The 16,823-nt window shown below is 40.0% G+C and overlaps 1 protein-coding gene across 2 annotated transcripts; it reads right to left on the bottom strand.

The window, feature by feature from the left end:
* Positions 1-1,221: 1,221 nt before the first annotated feature.
* Positions 1,222-15,194, bottom strand: LOC308079817 (uncharacterized protein). Of its 2 annotated transcripts, XM_080421423.1 has the most exons (10): positions 15,044-15,194; positions 12,740-12,951; positions 12,179-12,268; positions 11,101-11,193; positions 10,542-10,652; positions 8,670-8,796; positions 5,013-6,726; positions 4,413-4,572; positions 3,681-3,786; positions 1,222-2,996 (listed from the first exon to the last, which is right to left on the bottom strand). In XM_080421423.1, exons 1-10 carry the CDS (start codon positions 15,066-15,068, stop codon positions 2,821-2,823), a joined length of 2,814 nt encoding a protein of 937 aa, XP_080277549.1. In that variant the 5' UTR covers positions 15,069-15,194; the 3' UTR covers positions 1,222-2,820. The 2 variants fall into 2 exon arrangements, with proteins under 2 accessions (XP_080277549.1, XP_080277548.1); XM_080421422.1 differs by lacking the exon at positions 15,044-15,194 and having other exon boundaries at positions 12,740-13,449.
* Between the last annotated feature and the right edge of the window lie 1,629 nt (positions 15,195-16,823).

Here is a 16,823-nt window from a genome sequence, read left to right as displayed (position 1 = left end):
AACCAAATCTTTCACCACAGACAAATTAAACAGATCATTAAATAATGTAATTCATATATAAAGTTACGAGTACTTATATATTCTATAAATATATTATATTCTATATTCTATCTAAATGTATTATCAACAATCATACTGTGTGTATGTGTGTGTATGTATGTATGTATGTATGTATGTACACATACACCCATACATACACGTACATATGGCATATATATACATACACACAAATACCATTATCTAAAAAGACAATATACACCATACACAGATTATATATAACTCTAGATTGTTAATGTAACTCTTCCTCCCTATATAATAATGCATTCTTTATATCTTTATTTAACTGGATCACTTTTGAACATTGCTTGAGCTCCACATTCATACTGTTCCATAGCTTAACTCCACAGATTGAGATACAGAACAATTTTAATGTCGTCCGAGCACCTCGAGTTTTTAAATGTAACTCCCCCCTTAAGTTAAAGCCCCCCTCTCTATCAGAGAACATCACCTGGATATTTCCATGGAATTGATTGTTCCTTGCTTTATACATTATAAGGGAAGTTTTATATTCTATAATATCCATGAATGTTAAAAGATTTGAATTTAAAAATAGTATATTAGTATGATCTCGATATCTAGCATTATGTATTGTCCTTATAGCTATTTTTTGAAGTATAGTTATTGCATTATTGATTTATATTTATTTCCCCAAACCTCTGAACAGTAATTTTATAAGGGAAAATCAGGGAACAGTAGTGCATACGGAGTAATTTATAGTCCAAAACATGCTTTGCTTTGCTCAGAACAGAACTGAAATACTTCTTGATAGTTTGTTTAGTATGTATATATTTCATATGAGATTTCCAGTTAATTCTATCATTTATTATCACCCCAAGAAATGTCTTTTAATAGCAACACCATCTACCTGTATATTTACTTGATTATTTTATAATTACTAAATATCATGAATTTAGTTTTAGCCAGATTTAATGATAATTTATTTCTGTTAAACCACCTTTTTAACTTACTCAATTCAGAAGTGACCAGGTCCAACAGCTACTGTAGATTTGTTCCAGAACAAAAAATATTTGTCATTTGCAAATGATACCATTTTTTATATTTTAGATACATCACACATTTATATATAAAATGAACAGTTTAGGATCCAATACTGACCCCTGGGGGATTCCACAAGCAATGTTCAAGCATGATGACAGACTCAACCAACTTCACAAATTGTTTCCTGTCACTCAAATAGCTTCTCACCCATTATAATACTATTCCCTTAATCCCATATCTTTCCATTTTATTAATTAATATTTCATGATTAATAGTATCAATACATTGAGATCTATAAATATCCCAGCTACATACTTGTATTCATCTATAGAGTTAGTGATTTCCTCAACTGATTCCATTAATGCCATCGCTGTTGATTTGTTTGTTCTAAATCCATATTGGCTATCGCTGTGTAGACTGTGTTTTTCAATGAATTTATCTAACCTGTTATTATTGAATTTCATTCCTCAGATGTCACAGGATAAGAAATATTTTCAGCCAAGTTTGGTCCCACACTTACAAAGAAATTATTAAAACTATTAACATCCTCCATATTATAATTATTAATATCCTTATCAATAAAATATTGAGGATAATTTATATGCCCAGAGTCATTTCTAATACTATTTAATATATTCCATATTCCCTTAATATTATTTTTTACTGTTATCTAATAGTTTACTATAATAATCCTTCCTCCATCTCCTTAATATATTTGTTAGCTTATTGTAATATTTTTTATATTTATTTTATATTTATTGTCTTTAGTTCTTCGTTTAATAAATTCTCTATACAAAATATTTTAGTTTTTGCATGCATTTTGCAGTCCTTTAGTGATCCACAGTTGGTTCGTATAATTATGTTTTCTACTATATTGTTTTAGTGGACAATTATTATCAAATATCTTTTTGAATATCCTTAAGAATGTATCATATGCACAATAAATATAAATTTCTGTAAATAAAGACTCCAAGTCTTGTGTTAATAAATCATACTTTAGTGCATTAATGGCTTCCTCTGTCCTTACTCTTCTGAATTGGAGTTTGCAGTCTGTCAGATTTCTCTTGCAATTTGTCATAGACAGTAAAAACAGGTAGGTAGATTTTATTAAATGGCAAAGCCTTGTACAGTAGGCACCTACTAACAACAGTGACACAATATATAAGGGATTTCTTTCTTTTTTCAAAATAAGCCACTTGCTGCACTGCAAATTCGGAGCTGGTGTGCATGAGGTCACAGAGAACCATGTGTTCTTTTAAAAAATTATATTGTCCGTTTTTTCCGTGCGAAAAATCGCACCCTGCCTGCAAAGGCCTCAACTTCTAGGCTGTATAGAATACAGGTGGCTTTCAAAATAAGTCTCGTCTATGGGAGAAATTCACCCAGCATAACAAAATGCAGCTTTTTGTACCATATCTCTTCGCCGAAAATAGCCGATCTACGATCTAGCTTAGAACGGCTATTTTCGCCCGACGTTAGCCCCCAGAATGGGGACACTAGTGTTTGTGTGGTTAATGCAGTGGCAAAAGGAACATTTACTGTCTTTCACTGCACAACGCTCTTCGTCGTCTTTGAATTACGCTCATGGGATGGAGTGGAAGTTGCATTCGCACTCACATACCGGTACTTGTCAACCTGTGGGCCAGGGCCAAAATAATTGTCAAAAAAAGATTTTAATGATAACATGACATGATTCAGAATAGGTTGAGAACCACTGCTATAATTCATGTATCGACAAAGAAAAAGCAACGTTTGACAATGTTAATAAACTTTAAACTTTTCAGTTTTCAGGGTCTGTTTCTTGAATTTGCTCCTGTGTTGTCGTTTGCCGGAGCCCCCCGGAGCCTGCTCCCTAGTGTGTGTCAGCATGTGCTTCTTTAGGGTCCCCGGGATGGAGAAGCCCTTCTCGCAAAGGTCACACTTCCAGGGCCGCTCACCTGTGTGGAAGGGTGCAACGGTTAATCAAACTAATCGATGAGAATCGATTGAATAGCGTAAATAGACGATTGACAAGCTCACAACGTGTCACATCACAAAGCATTGTGAGCTTGTCGATGGGCAATAGGGCATAGCAGTGGCGGCCACTTCCTGGTTCCACTTCAAAATACTCAATGCATTTTTCCCATTGACATTTCCAAAAATATTTATATCAATTAATTTAAGTCTAGAGTCAAGCCATCCAGGGTCCTGGTGAATCATGACCATTACATTTTTTTTTTCTGTGATTCTATTTTATTTTATATTTAATTATACGATATACTATATTTAATAAATACCCTTTGTTTTGCCGTTTTCAAAAAGGTTCTTTCACAGAATCAAACGTGTTATGGTCATGATTCACCAGGACCCTGGATGGCTTGATTCTAGGCTTAAAATAATTTATATAAATATTTTTGGAAATGTCAATGGGAAAAATGCATTGAGTATTTTGAAGTGGAACCAGGAAATGGCCGCCACTGCTATGCCCTATTCTTGTGCCGTTGTACAACAAGGTATAAAATATTGATTAAAAAAATGTTCATGTTGATTTGGAAAAAATCGGTGCTTCTCGATTATTCGATTAATTGAATAGGTAATAGACGGAATAATGGTTGACACATAAAGGACACTTGCAGTCCTACCTGTGTGTGACTTCTTGTGGACGTTCAGGTGGGACGACAGCTTGTAGGTTCTTCCACAGACGTCACAACTGTAGGGCCGCTCGTCTGTGTGCAGCCTCTTGTGCACCTGGTGGTGTTGTCAAAAAATATACATTTTAATACATAGACACATTATTTGAAATCAAATACAAATTGACATATTCCACAAATTGCACTAAAGGTAGGGTAAGTGATATTTTTGGGTTAAAACAAAAAGTATTTTGTTAAAAGGTTAAAGCACTATATTCTGATAGTAATCATTGCTATAGAGTGTTTGTTCAGTAACAGGAGTCTCCCTGTCTCTCCAGCTCTTTAATAAACAGAAAATACATTTTCCGGTAGGTGTCAAAATCTCAGCCAATCAGGAGAAAGTACCCATTTTTAAGCTTCATTTTTATAGTGTTCCAGTTCCAATTTTGTCTGCTCATTTCTTAGTGTCATCACTTCCAATTTCACTTGTTTAATCTATATCCTGATTGAGTTCTCTATCCTGATTGGATAAAATTGGAAATGAAACTGAAACGAAAATGCATTTTCTGTTTTATAAAGAGCTGGAGAGACAAGGAGACTCCTTTTACTGAACAAACACTCTATAGCAATGAGTACTATCAGAATATAGAGCTATTTAACACTTATTTTAACCAAAGAAAATCACTTACCCTACCTTTAAGTCCAGTACTTTTGAGTAAAGGTAGTTGCTTTTCCAGCACTGACCTGAAGGTTGCCGATCTGGCTGAAAGCCTTCTTGCAGATGGAGCATTGGTAGGGTTTCTCCTGGGTGTGGGTCCTCATGTGGATCCTCATGGTGTATTTGGTGAACTTCTTGCCGCACATGGGGCATGGCGTCTTGACTATTGGCAGTACGCTGCTCGGCCTGTATGGAGAAAAATTATTATAGTTTACTAAAACCAACAAAATAACTCAAACTAGATTTTAAAAAATAAATAAACAAGGCTTTACACACACAAAACGATAGCTAACTGAAACGGTTGTGTATTTACAAAACTAACTGAAACTAACTAAAATCATAGAAAAATGGCCTTAGTTTTTTTTTTTGATCTAAAAACAAAAATAGGTCACAACCCGTTGCGATGCTTTTTGAGCTGAGTGGAGTCAAAGTGATAGCGTAGCGAGACACCAAAACACCAGCACACCACCTTTCTAAAAGGTCACTCCTTTCACCAGGTTTGTGTGCACCCCACACAGCTTACACTAAACACAGCTGACATTCTAAGATCCCTGGATAGAAAAACAGAAACAACAACAAAAAAAAACAGCTTGAGAACATTATTACAATCGCTATCATCATCTTACTTTGTCTTCAGAGGGTGTTTCCTGTGCTTGCTCCTGTGCTGCCGTTTACTGGAGCCACCCGAAGCCTCCTCCCTGGTGTGTGTCAGCATGTGCTTCTTCAGGCGCCCCGGGATGGGGAACCCCTTCCCACAAATGTCACACGTCCAGGGCCGCTCGCATGTATGCGACTTCTTATGGACGTTCAGGTGGGAGGACAGCTTGTAGGTTCTCCCGCAGACGTCACAACTGTAGGGTCGCTCGTCCGTGTGCAGCCGCTTGTGCACCTGCAGGTTCCCGAACTGGCTGAAGAACTTTTGGCAGATGGGGCACTGGTAGGGTTTCTCCTGGGTGTGGATCCGCATGTGAATCCTCAGGGAGTAATTGTTACTGAATTTCTTCTGGCAGATGGGGCATGGCGTCTTGATCCTCACCGCGTGGTAGCGCTGGTGCTTCTTCATGTCTGACTCGTAGATGAAGGTCTTGCCACACTGCGAGCACAGGTACTGCCTGTTACCATAGTGGTAGCCCATGTGCCTCCTTAGCATGGAAGGCAACGTGAACGTCTTGCCGCAGCGCTCGCACATGTGCGGACGCTCCCTCGTGTGCCAGCGCTCGTGGTTTTCCAGTTTGAACTCTGTTGGGAAAGTCTTTTTGCAATGCTTGCAATCAAAGCTCTTCGTGCTGGTGTGGCACTCCATGTGCTTCCTGAAGTAAGGATGCTGTGTGAAGCCCTTGTTGCAGATTTCACAGTAGAAAGGTTTCTGAGTGACGTGGAACTTTACGTGCCGCTTGAGGGTCGACAATCTCATGAAACCCCGGGCACAGTGGCCGCAGTTGTACGGTCGCTTACCAGTGTGGATCATCTGATGGTATGTCAGCATGCCCTGCGTCCGAAATGTCCTGCTGCATGTTGAGCACGGGTACGGCCTCTCGCCCGTATGGATGCGCTGGTGGTCTTCCAGCTGAGACTGGTTGGGAAATTTCTTTCTGCAAACTTCACAGGTGACCCTAGAGTCTGTTCGGGACTTAGACGCCAACTTAGTCTTTCTTTCCTTCAACTTTACCCCCCGATTCTCGCTGGGCCCTGCGCTCACATCGTCTAACTTGTATGGGATAAGGGGCGGCAGGGCTGGGAGTGACAGGGAGTTAGTAGCGATCTGGGAGACCCATTGCTGCAGCGTGACTCGTTGAGTCTGTAGCTTCTGCAGCCTGCCGGTTTCTGTGCTTCCTGCATTCGGCGAGGCAGAAGCATTGCTTATCGGCATGGGAGTGATCTTCAAAGGGATCAAGTTTATAGGAGACTGCTTTGGCTCTCGTGGCTCTGGCGGCATTCCGAGTAGGGGTGTTTTCTGCAGCTCTTCAGTCTCTACTCTGTCCCGGATACGCGTGTACTCATTAGTTCCAGAGACCTCTTGTCTCTTCTCCTGACTTGTGCTGGCTACCGGTGTTGCTGCTGCAGTGTTCGTCTCAACAGTGTCTTCCTGATTTGTCTCACCCACAGGGTCTGTAGATGTGGTATCGATGCTACTCATTCCTATGTCCATGGGAGTATCAGGGCTTTCCGTCACCTGAGGGTAGTCCAAGTCTCTGGACATCTCTCCCAGGTCTTCTGTGTCACTGAATGCTGCAGGGCTTGCTACACTCAGGGCGACCTCTGGTGACTTTGGTGGTTCCAATGCGGCAGGACAGAAGGAGAGTGCTGAGAGGACGCAGTTGCCCACAGTGGTTGAGATGGCTGCAGCACAAAGGGACCAGAGAGACACAATGGGTTAAGATCAACTGTTCCTTTAAGACTCGGTCTGTTCCATTGGATATTAAGACTATCCTTTAGCTCCCAAAGGCTCTTAAACTGCATTTAATCTATATGCTGTAGTGCTACACCTGGATACCAAGGCTGATCATCAGTTCCTATCCTTCGGCCAAAAATGATTCTGATGTTTAAAAACATCTCTGGACTTCTTTCAAGGGATTTCTATATAAGCCTGCACAGTAAATGAAACATCTAACTTAATAACCTTTCTGTCCATTAAACAGAGCTGATGTGGAACTGACCCCAGCGGAGCTGTACAGAACACATGCAGACATGGGCCATGTTTAGACAACAACGGTCTCTAGAGAAAACGGCAAAGTCCCGTTGCATTCTCACTTTTTATTCTGTGTTTAGACGGAGACGCAGCAGTGATTGAAAACGCTGTAGTTTGCATGCCAGGTGGCTAGGTGGCGGTGACGCACTGCCACATAGACAAGTCACGCATGAATAGAACCACTTCCATTCCACTTCCTATCACAGCTGTTTGTTTACATACACCAATGCAGCGTGGTTCTACGCAGTGTTGCCATGTTGGCTTATTATGAGCGACTTTGGGCTTGTTTTTCTGTAAATATTGGTAGTTGCAGGTTGCGTTTCTTTGGGCTTGTTTCTAACTTGTAGTTGCTTATTTAGGCTTGCTTGCAATTTTATTTATATTTTAAACCAGCGGTTCTCAAATATTTTCATGAAATGTTTTGTGCCAGGGAGCATTTGTGTTGTCAGAATGTTTCAAAAAATATTCCAAATATTCCACATTTTATTGCAAGAGTTTTTGAAAATAGCAGATCTACAAGCTCACAACGCATTTTGACGCGTTGTGAGCTTGTAGATCTGCTATTTTCAAATAGCAGATGCAGGCCTGGGTTTAAATTGCTCATGTGGCCTATAGTTGATTATTTTGGGCTTGTTTTCCTACACCTGGTTGCTTATTTTTCTGACACAATCTGGCAACAGTGGTTCTACGGCTCTGCTCCTAGGCTGGGCAAGACCTGGGATGTTGGTTGTCTAGGAAGTTGACAACCGGAAATTATTGAATTTGGCGGAAGTACCGCCCAAGGATATGACATTGATGCTTTACAAATCTGTTAACATTCTCCGTGAATGAAACAAGTGTTGTGATTGGTCAAAAAATATAATTTCCGGGGGAAACGGAAATCCTGTCCACTCAGGACTTCCTAGACACTCGCTGTTTTAGGTCGTGACCAGGCTCTTCTTTTCGCAGATGAGTGAGGCTGGGACCCGAGGTTACTCTGTTCCAGAGCCGGCGTGAGCCACGTTTTGCGGATTCCCCCATATTGCATGTTTACACGGAGACGTGAGGCGGAGCCTTTTCAAAGATTTACACTCTGGAAGGGGTTTTCACTTTGTTGCGCTTTCAACCCCCGATAGAAATCTAAAAATGAATGACACACATGCTGCGTTCCCAGTCTTAATGGGTTAAAAGGGATTACAGACGAGGAAAAAGGAGGATTATGCAATTATTATATGACATGAAAGAAAACATAGTAAATGATGTTAATTTACTTATAAATTCAAGGAATCTGTCTGTCTGTCAGGAACCGTTAATCCGATTGACTTCAAACTTGGCTGGTGTATAGCCAAGGGAGTGCAATGTAGAGTGTGAAGTCAATCGGATGAGCAGTTCTCAAGAACACTGAAGCAGTCATACTGCTGTTCTCGACAAAGCTGCAAATCCAGGCCGTTCTGAACGGACAGATTACTTAACCCCCTGGAAGTTATCCGAGTTTCAAACAGCCACGCCCGAACGGGCACTGAACTGCACTGCACTAGTAATGTAAATTAAGACAGCAATCATGTTAATTATTAGATAATAAAAAAATACACATGCTCAAATGAAAACTACTGACCACTATTTTGGTTCAGTATTGATCTGGGTTTCTGGTGTTGGAGGAGGGTCTTGAGGTCAGTGGCATCAGGGACGTACTGTCCACATGCCTCCAGGTCTGACGGTGCAGTAGAGATCATGTCACCAAGCTGAGTGGAGATAGGAGACAGAGATAGACAGAGACAGACAGAGAGAGAATAATGAACAGTGAGTATTCCACATATTATTTTATTTGGGATGAACTGAAATTAACAATGAAATTGAAGACTTTATGCCAACTCCAAGCACACTCTGAGCGAGCAAAGATATGGTTTAAAAGCCTTAACTCGACAAAACTAAACTCACCATTAGTCACACATTTTGCTACATACCCTGAAAAGAAGGCTTGTCAATCATATCCTTGCTCATCCAGAGTGTGCTCAGAGTTAGCGTTAGCCTAAGCGCTACCATTGTCTAAATACCTAAATTGTAAATTACATTGAATTCTAAACCGAGAGCACCCGCCACCCTGTCTGCCTTAGTTCTTTGAAAATGAAATTAACCACTTATACCCTATATACTGTTGACTGGGGTCACTCAGGGCTGCATCTGTGACCTCTCCTTTTTTTCCCCTCTGCACCAAATCGTATCTAAAGAGCACAGAGTACGTTTCTGACTGGGCAGCATCGGCTGTCGGTGTGAGAATGTCAACTTAGTGACAGCCTAACTGACTGTGTCTCGGTACGCCATTTGAAAACATTAATGGCAGGTAATCTAAATAGGCATCTATTTATTAATACTGATCAGCATTTAGCCCAGCCCACTGTGTCACTGTCCGCGGTGCTGAAATGGTCAAACCCTGACCCCATCTCTCTCATGCTGTCTTTCTGTATGTATTTGGGTCCCAGTGAAAATATTGCAGGAGCAGGCAGTACTTAGCAGGAATATTTTATTTACTCCACTGCACCCTCACCCCATAAATTACAAATTGACCAGATCTGTAGAGGGCGCAGTGGAGTAAATACAATATTTTCCATCTGGCGGACATATTTTATCTTCTGCCCAGAAAGTGTACTATACAGAGAGGGTGGGGTCCTGAGAGGCTACTCACCCTGGAGAATAGACTTCCTGTGAGTAGCTAAATTGTTTTGTTTGCTTTTACTAAAGACGGAGACCTTGCACGGAAGTGTAATGTTCGGTCTATGAGCAGAGCAGTGCGCCTGGCAGAGCGTTAGAGAGAACTCACTAACGCTCTGGACCAACGCTCTGGACCAGGGCTACGGGGAAGAATACATGATTGCTTTATTTTTGTGTAACTCGAACGCTCACTGGGCACGTCGGCAATGGGTTAAATTAATACACAAAGGTATTCCCTTCATGACGATGTGATTGGTGTCATTCATATAGGTTGCTAGCCTACTTGACAAAGATTGTACCATCACGGAACACATGAAAGACTGCCGTTTCCACATTGTGCCAAAACACTACACAGTTGGGCTTGCGAGTAGGGGCGTGTGTGTGTGTGTGTGTGTGTGTGTGTGTGCGTGTGTGTGTGTGTGTGTGTGTGTAGTCGGACACGGACATGACAGGGAGCGAGGCGGGCAGGGGAAACTCTTTCCTATTGGCTTTCCAGACTTTGTTTGGTCATATTCCGGTTGTTCATGTCGTAAAATCAGGGCGTTTCGAGAATATTTAAGGACGTGTTATTTAAATGACGGTCGGTTTCAGCTGTCAGATTTATCAAAGGACAGACCAAATGTACATTAGGATTGGCTGTATAGGATTGCTTGATAAATCCCATGTGGACTTGGGCGTAAGATCATTCCTGGGTTCGAATTTAAGCTGGTTTGTACACTCCATTGATAAATGAGGGCCAGTATGTTCATAATTCAGGCTGGTGTACCACCGTACCTACCTGGGACAGGTTGGGTACAGGCAGCAGTTGTTCCAGTTTACACACCAGTCCTGCTATCAGGGTCTGGAGAGCTGTATCAAAACTGGGACCGTACTTCACAGGGAAGTCATCCTTAAAAAAAAAAAGAAAAAAAACACAGATAAGGACAAAATGTTATATAACTTTATTTTATCCCATATACATGCAAATCTACCTTTTATCAAATATACAGTAAGTGTTCTCTCAGATGTGTGTGTGTGTGTGTGTGTGTGTGTGTGTGTGTGTGTGTGTGTGTGTGTGTGTGTGTGTGTGTGTGTGTGTGTGTGTGTGTGTGTGTGTGTGTGTGTGTGTGATCCAATTATCCAAGTGGAATCAAACTGTGGACGTTGCAAATATCCAGTCAACTACAGATGATCCTGGTGCATCATATTCTTAGTTATTCTCATTGTGTTTGCTTCTGTTTGTGCATGTTTGCAATATGACATTATGCATCAGTTGTCATTACTGAAGACTAGATCATTAAATATATATTCATTACATAATTAGGCGGCTTCCTTCAGATTGACTTTTAACATTTTACCTGGAAGAATTGTTTCCTCTGCGCTGGGTTTTTAAGCAGCATTTGGGCCACCTCCATGAAGTTAGTCTGACACTGCTGCACCTCTGTATCATTCTGCAAATAAACACAGCAGCACACATGTCAACATCAGAGGTCTGCATTCTCAGCATGGACAATGAAAGACGGAACATTTTGGTTGTACGGTGCAGTGAGTGATTCTCAAACGTTTTAATTTCAAGAACCCCCGATAATTCTCAGAGTTATAAACCTGTAAGAGTCAATTTGAGATCCCCTAAACCTAAAGGAACACGGAGGGTCCCTGTACCCCACTTTGAGAACCACTGGTATGGTGTATGCAGTGGTGTGTTCTAGATTTCTTTTATACCATAACTATTCCCCCCCTAGTTCCTCCCACACGCACGCGCGAATAATTATATAATTAATACATTAATTGTCAAAAGAAATTGCGCGCTCTGTGCGCGTTTCTGCCCCGCACAAACTCGGCCAGGCCCAGTTTCACAGTAACACTGAGTACACTTACAATATGCTTTGTACTGATTTTCTACTGTTTCTAATGTTAATCACCCTGTAACTCAACCACTTCGGAGCTGCTTTTAGCCTTAGATGTATTTATTTTTATTACCATAGAAGTGCAAGGATTGTTATAAATAAATGCTGGTTAGGCTTATCAGACATAATAGCAGTGTTAACAGCGAGCATTCCTGTATCTATTACAAAATAGTATTAACTTGGCATTGAAGACACAAACTGTATTGAAGATTCAAGATTTAGCTTTTGCTGTACAATGACGTGCAATTTGAATACTAATGAAGTACTCAATTCAGTGTCAATTTTCATTGCCATTTGTCTTAATGTTATACTGTAATTGTCCTGTTTTTTGCACTTGTGTAATTATGTTGTACTTGTTGTACGTTGTACTAATTTTAACAACCTGCTCAGGGACTACAGATGAAAATATAAAATGCTAAAAAATAATAATAAAAATGAATAAATGCATGAATGTAATACTGTAGAGAAAGAGCATCTAGTCTCAACCGCATTTCCAAAATCAAGTAAATTCCCATATTCATAATGTTACCGTGGTGACACCGACGTCAAGTTTCTCGATCAGAGCCTGAATGGTCTCGGAGTCGGGGCTATCCTCTGTTTGGAGCAACTCCAAAATCATCTACAACACAGAGAATCAAAAACATGGAATTGGACAAATGTATGACAAATGTATGACAACCAGGTTGTCAGTTCTCACCAATACAGTCACACCCCAACTATGCAGTTTGTTTCGAAGAATGTGTCCAGAATGGAAAAGAGCTTAAAAACAAATACTTAACTTGACAACTACGTTTTGCTCAAGAAACCTGGTTCGACCAAAGCGTTAATGTTGTTGTCGTTGCTTTGCATTTGAAGACGGAATGGCAGTTTTCTTTTCTTACATTGACAGATTGACAGAAAAATACTTAGGTCCTTGCCCTGCTGTAAGCTACAAGAAATATGTCTCTAAAAGTATGCAAGATTAGTTGTGGACAGACAAAGAGACAAACAGACATTTTGAATGCATGACCTGCTATCCATGCGGGATAATAACAACTGACCGACATGCACAATAATCATACAGTATATATGCATGACAAAGAGCTCTCACCCGCGCTCTCAGTCCCAGGAGGAGCTGAGAACTCTGCTTGAATCTCAGGAGATCTTGACGGGTGTCTATCACCGTGGTAACAAACTCCTCCACCTTGTTGTACTGTCGGACGTCTCTCTGCTGGATGACCTGCCAGATGTAGGCATAGGTCAGCTGGAGGGGGGAGGCCAGCAACCTCAGAGAGGCCAGAGGAAGAGGGGCAGCAGACGCACCTGTATGGAAGATATGGAGATAGGTATGCTGGTACTGTGAGGGGGGTTCCAGGGGGTCCCCAGCTAAATGTGTTAATAATAGCATTAAAATGAATTAAACCATTCTAAACCTATATACTGTATCGTCACGATGTGGCGCGTTGTGAGCTTGTACATCTGTTATTTTCCAAAAATCTGAAGAAATCTTTAACAACATCATTCTTGCATGGGAAATGCAAGAAATGAAGAGCTGCAACTTCAAAGTCAGAGTGTTGTCTGCACAGAACAGTTTGCATCGCGCTCTACCGCCCTCAAGGGCCCTTAAGCGAGGCACTGCAATAGAAGCTGCTCTAGATGGCGCTGCACTTCAACTCAGACACTTTAATTTGAGACAATGGTGTGTGTGTGGAGATGTACTGTGTGTGGGCTATTAGGAGAGAAGAGAGGAGGAGACTGTGGTCTGTAGAGAGAAGTAGATAGATCAAGCTTGAGATAGATAATGAATGGACAAAATGTTAATTAATACCAGGATTATAACTAAGGGTTGTTACTAACATTCAATACCCTACGATCAGCAGCCCCGCCAGCATCAATAATGCTGTAATCCAAAACACACTTATCTTATAAACTCGTTTTATGAGGGCAGGTAATGTTGCATAATTAATTCAGATCCATCAGCAGCAGTGATTTGAATACACATGAACCCCAATGGAAATGAGCCATAGGCTTTCTTGGGTTATCCTTTTAGCATCCTTTTGTATAAATCTGTACCTCTGTGCTTTTTTTTGCAAACTTAATAAAGTATTCAATCAATCAATCAATCAATCAAAAAGTGAATAGAAAAGGTAAGAACATTAACCAGCTAAGCCCTTGGGCAACCCCCCCCCCCCCCAAAAACAATCTACGATAATTATAATCTATTATAATTATTATTGTATTTCTTTATTTTATTTGTATATTTTTGCAGATCTACAAGCTCACTGACACTACGCACTGCTATTTTCACTATTTGTCGTACGTAAATAAATGGTCAAGCAGTTAGAATAATGACTAAAAGCATAAAGGCTTTTTAAAAGGCTGACAAAGTTCACACAGCGTCGGATCCCACAGCTCAGAGGGTCGATCGGTTGGGGGAAATAAGACCCCCTTAACAGACGACGTCACACTGATAAGAACCAGTATGCGCGCAACCAGTATGCGCGCAATGAAACCCATTCTGTCAGCTCTCGCTAGGACGCGCCTCACTAGCCAACACACAAGAGGGGGGTGGGGTGTGCTGAAACCAGCGCACCCCGAAACAACAGGTTGAGAATTGATTGCATGAAACAATCACCTGTGGGTCCAGTCTCAATGTTAGTAAACAAATAATTGGTCTAGTAAAGTAACTAAGTACTTTACACCACTTACACTTTACTCCTTTTACCTTAATTATACCTTTACTCCACTATACATGTATATGAAAACTTAGAGGGTCTAAAATTAAATTCAAAGAAAAATGATCTAAATCTTGGCTTTTATTCAACTAGATTTAACGTTGGAGTGAGTTGATAACGTAGCTTTAATTAAAAAAATATATATATATATATTTTAAATAATAATATTATATCAGACCAAAAGAACCCCGTCTCCACTAACAACCAAGTAGCCAACCACGGTGCCACCATCCCTCTGGGCAGTGTTGCCAGGTTGTGTGAAAGAAATAAGCAACCAGGTCTAGAAAACAAGCCACATGAGCACTTTCTTTAAACCTACAGTCTAACAACACAATTCTGATATGTAGCTCCCCTGGCATTAAATATTTTCAGATGGGGGTTAGGAGGACAAATACATATTCATTTGGTGTCCATGACATGAACCTTTTTGAGAGCCACTGGTTAAAATAATAATAAAAATTAATAAATAGAAGCAAGCCCAAATAAGCAACTATGCTTAAGAAACAAGCCCCAAAAACCGCAACTCACAGCTACCAATATTTACAAGCAACTTTACAGAAAAAGAATCCCCAAATCGCTTATAATAAGCATACATGGCAACGATGCCCTCTGGGCTATGGGACGCCGAGGGTAACAACAAGGCTTTTCATTGAAGCTAACTTGCTAACTTAGCAACTTACCTCTAGCCTTATGTCGTTTATTCATTTCACACAGACGGTATATAATAACTTAAGAGATAAGAGCATTAATGGACCAGCTTTGCAACGACGTGTATGTTTTAGCCCTATAAACGCTTTAAACCGCAACAGTGTTTCAGGTCGTCAATCCATAAACGACTTCTGGGGGTAGACTGTTTCCAAAATAAAAGCTCTTCCTGTTGTGTTCATCGTGGGTTCGTTCTACAAAATAAAAGCCTAGGATCCTCTTGGAATCTGGTACACTCATCATCACATCCCCAAACAATCCCACATTCTCAGGCAGTGGTGGAAAAAGTACTCACATTCTTTACTTAAGTAAAAGTATCAATAATGCAATGTAGAAATACTCCAAGTAAAAGTCCTATATATTCATATATTCAATAAAAGTACAAAAGTATTGGTATCAAAATGTACTTAAAGTACCAAAATTAGAAAGTGCTCATTATGTAGAATGTCCCATTTCACAAGTTTTCATATGTATAAAATGTATACAAATCTTTTGAAAATAGCAGATCTACAAGCTCACAATGCGTCACATCGCAACACATTGTGAGCTTGTGGATCGGCAATTTTCAAATGGCCGAAATGTATAGGGCTGAAGTGGTATGTATGTTTTGTAATAATAATCAAAATCTAAAGTAAGTAGTAACTGAAGTTTTCAAATAATGGTAGTGGAGTAAAGTACAATATTTGGCTGAGGCTCTTAGATGAAGTGGAGTAAGTAAAAGTAGGCTACTGAAAACTGGAAATACTCCAAATACCAAAAAAATACAGTACTTGAGTACATGTATTTAGTTACTTTACACCACTGTTGAATGGGACCTTATTGTGCTAATGTTGATTGTAGAAAATCCTCATGTCAATCCTGGAGAGATCCTATCCTAACCTAAACGCAGTGGCGTTTTTTCAGAACAAAATAGGCAGTGGCAAAAATAAGTTACCACTTAAAGGTAGGGTTAGGCCAGGGTAACTGGTATTTTTTTATGAAAACAAACATTTTTTTGTTAAAAGGTTAAAGCACTATATTCTGATAGTAATTGTTGTAGAGCAGGGGTAGGCAACCTTTGGCACGGGTGCTAACATGGACAGGGGTGGGTGATCACTGGCACACTGGCGTAAGTTTGAGAGAGAGGTTTTTTCTTTTAAAATTAAACATTTAAACATATATATTTAACTGTAGTCAGTTAAATTAAGTCTCCTCACATATGTATGCAAATTACATCCTAGCACATCATTTGACATTCATTCAAACTCCTATAACTCTGACTGGGGAGCGAGTCTGGGAGATTGGTGGGTTATTACTCTGAGTCTAATGATCACTACATCCTGATGTGAAAGAAAATATTTCCAATGAAGACGGAAAAAAAGAAAGGTTGTTATGTATATGGACAATCAAAATCTGTTGGGAATATTTTTATTTTGATGTGTTGTCATAATTAAACTTAATGTTGATATGGCACTATCAAGAAAATAAAAACATGGCACTTCATGTCAAAAAGGTTGCCGACCGCGGCTGTAGAGTGGAGTGTTTCTTCAGCAACAGGGGCCAGTTGCACCACCTCACACTAAGTTCAAACTTAGCCTATAGTTATAGCTTAAACACATTCAATCCGGGAAATTATCTCTGTCATTTTAGATTTCTTTGGCTATTCAAAAATAGCAGATCTACAAGCTCATAGCGCGGCATTTTGATTTTTGATTTGAAAAATCGTGAAAATGTGTGAAAATCTTTAAATATATTTATTTAAAAAAAAATATATTT

The sequence above is a fragment of the Gymnoscopelus braueri genome, assembly GCF_963280865.1.
Source record: "Gymnoscopelus braueri genome assembly, chromosome: 23".
NCBI classification, from domain to species: domain Eukaryota; kingdom Metazoa; phylum Chordata; class Actinopteri; order Myctophiformes; family Myctophidae; genus Gymnoscopelus; species Gymnoscopelus braueri.
Note: the sequence above shows the minus strand (reverse complement) of the source record. Positions and strands in the feature narration are given on the sequence as shown.

Excerpts from the sequence above, each read along its gene's own strand:
- LOC308079817 (XM_080421422.1), bottom strand. The coding sequence starts at position 13,036 with ATGCTATTATTAACACATTTAGCTGGGGACCCCCTGGAACCCCCCTCA. Across the intron at positions 11,194-12,178 it reads TTGACGTCGGTGTCACCACG|AATGATACAGAGGTGCAGCA; the intron begins GTAACATTATGA and ends GTTTATTTGCAG. Across the intron at positions 8,797-10,541 it reads CTGTACCCAACCTGTCCCAG|CTTGGTGACATGATCTCTAC; the intron begins GTAGGTACGGTG and ends ATCTCCACTCAG.